At 48.7% G+C, this 1,508-nt stretch overlaps 1 protein-coding gene across 1 annotated transcript in view; it reads left to right on the top strand.

Annotated features, from left to right (window-relative positions):
• Nucleotides 1-1,508, top strand: part of TIPARP (TCDD-inducible poly(ADP-ribose) polymerase) — a 19,803-nt gene that overhangs the window by 17,180 nt on the left and 1,115 nt on the right. Inside the window, exon 4 of the mRNA XM_010134702.1 lies at nucleotides 519-794. Coding sequence (XP_010133004.1) covers nucleotides 519-794 — 276 coding nt within the window. The remainder of the gene's footprint in view (nucleotides 1-518; nucleotides 795-1,508) is intronic.

The following is a 1,508-nucleotide window of genomic DNA, read 5'->3' as shown; positions in this document are numbered from 1 at the left end:
TCCCTGCCCCAGCCATTGCAGGCAGCAGCTCCCCTTCCTCACTCCTGCCTGGCTTCTTACCTGGCAGCACTCCCAAGAGGGGGCTGCTCTGCGGCAGGAAAATCAGCAGCTGCAAATGCAAATGGACATCTGGCTGGTGCAGGTGGAAAGCAGAGAGTCCTCTCCGGCATCCGCTGGGCAGCGCAGCAAACAGCAGCCCCGCTTCTGCCTACCGCAGGGAAATACCGGCTAGTTTTGCCTGGAAAATGTTGTTTGTTGGGGTCATTCATACTGTTCAGGCGACTCTATGTTTCTTTGTCTTGGTGCTCTAAGGGAGTGAGGTCAGAGGGTGCCGCAGTGTTGATCTCTTCTCACTCTGCATGTCCTATTCACTGTGTTAGCGTCACTAACGCTTACAGCCAGTGGACAGAGTCGTCAGATTTGGGAACGTTCTGCCTAAGAGCTGTTGGTGATGAAATAAATGTGATTTGCTTTTGTTTGGGAATGTCTAAGCACAACCTGTTCTCCTTCCCCACCAGGACCTTAGGTGGCACGTCTCCAGTGTCCTCTCCGTCAGCTGAACCAGCCTCTTCCCACGTCTTATCGCCAACTGCTGTTACCTCTCCAAACTTCTATCCTGAAACCTGGATCAGTATGGATCCATCTCAGGACTTCATCCAAGTGCCTGTTCTGAAGGAAGACAAAAGCTATAGAACCATTTATAACCTGTTCCACAAGACTGTGCCAGAGACCAAATACAAAATTTTGAAAATTCTGAGAGTGCAGAACCAGTTTCTTTGGGAGAAATACAAAAGGTAAGAGAATGCTGATACCCTCTCTTCTGCAATAGTGGAAAAATGCCTTGAAATACTAATTGGGGCTGCAAAATAGGCATTGATTTTTAGGTAGAATATGTGAACTACAGATTTTCTGAAGAAAACGAGCAGCTTCAGTTGAACAGCTTTATCTGACCCTGACATTTCCTGTGTAAGAGGTTTAATACACTGATACTTCCTGATAACTTCTGTAAAATGTGTCATCACAGAAACTTCAACGTAAGCCCAGGATATCTAGTCGAGAAATCTGTCAGTTCACTTTTGAGCTGAACAAGGAAACATTGTTTTCATCAGATCATCTCTGTATCGAAGCTGTCTTCGATGTGAGGTGTCTGGGTCCCCAGAACATGCCAACCCAGGGTCTTGCCATGGTCTTGCGAAGGCGCACCCCGTCAGTCAGTCCCGTCACACCACAGATGATGCGTTCCCATCTGCTGGCCACTTCGTAATGGAGATGAAAGGAGATTTGTGATTCTCTCTCCCTTCTCGGGGGGCAGAGTCTTGGGAGCAGTCGAGGTTTGGGCTCTGTGGGCAGGGACTGACATGCTGGTCTAGAGCATCTGCATCACCCTGTCTCTCAGAAATTCCTCCCTGCGGCCTCCTCTGAAGCCGCAGAGGGATTCAATTTGACTTGCTCTCATTCTGAGGGAGATTTCCTTGCACATCCAAGGTGAAACACTAGCCGAGTTCAGC

Source organism: Buceros rhinoceros, unplaced genomic scaffold (genome assembly GCF_000710305.1).
Source record: "Buceros rhinoceros silvestris isolate BGI_N320 unplaced genomic scaffold, ASM71030v1 scaffold20604, whole genome shotgun sequence".
NCBI classification, from domain to species: domain Eukaryota; kingdom Metazoa; phylum Chordata; class Aves; order Bucerotiformes; family Bucerotidae; genus Buceros; species Buceros rhinoceros.
The sequence above is the reverse complement of the archived record's forward strand: the minus strand, read 5'-3'. Positions and strand labels throughout refer to the sequence as shown.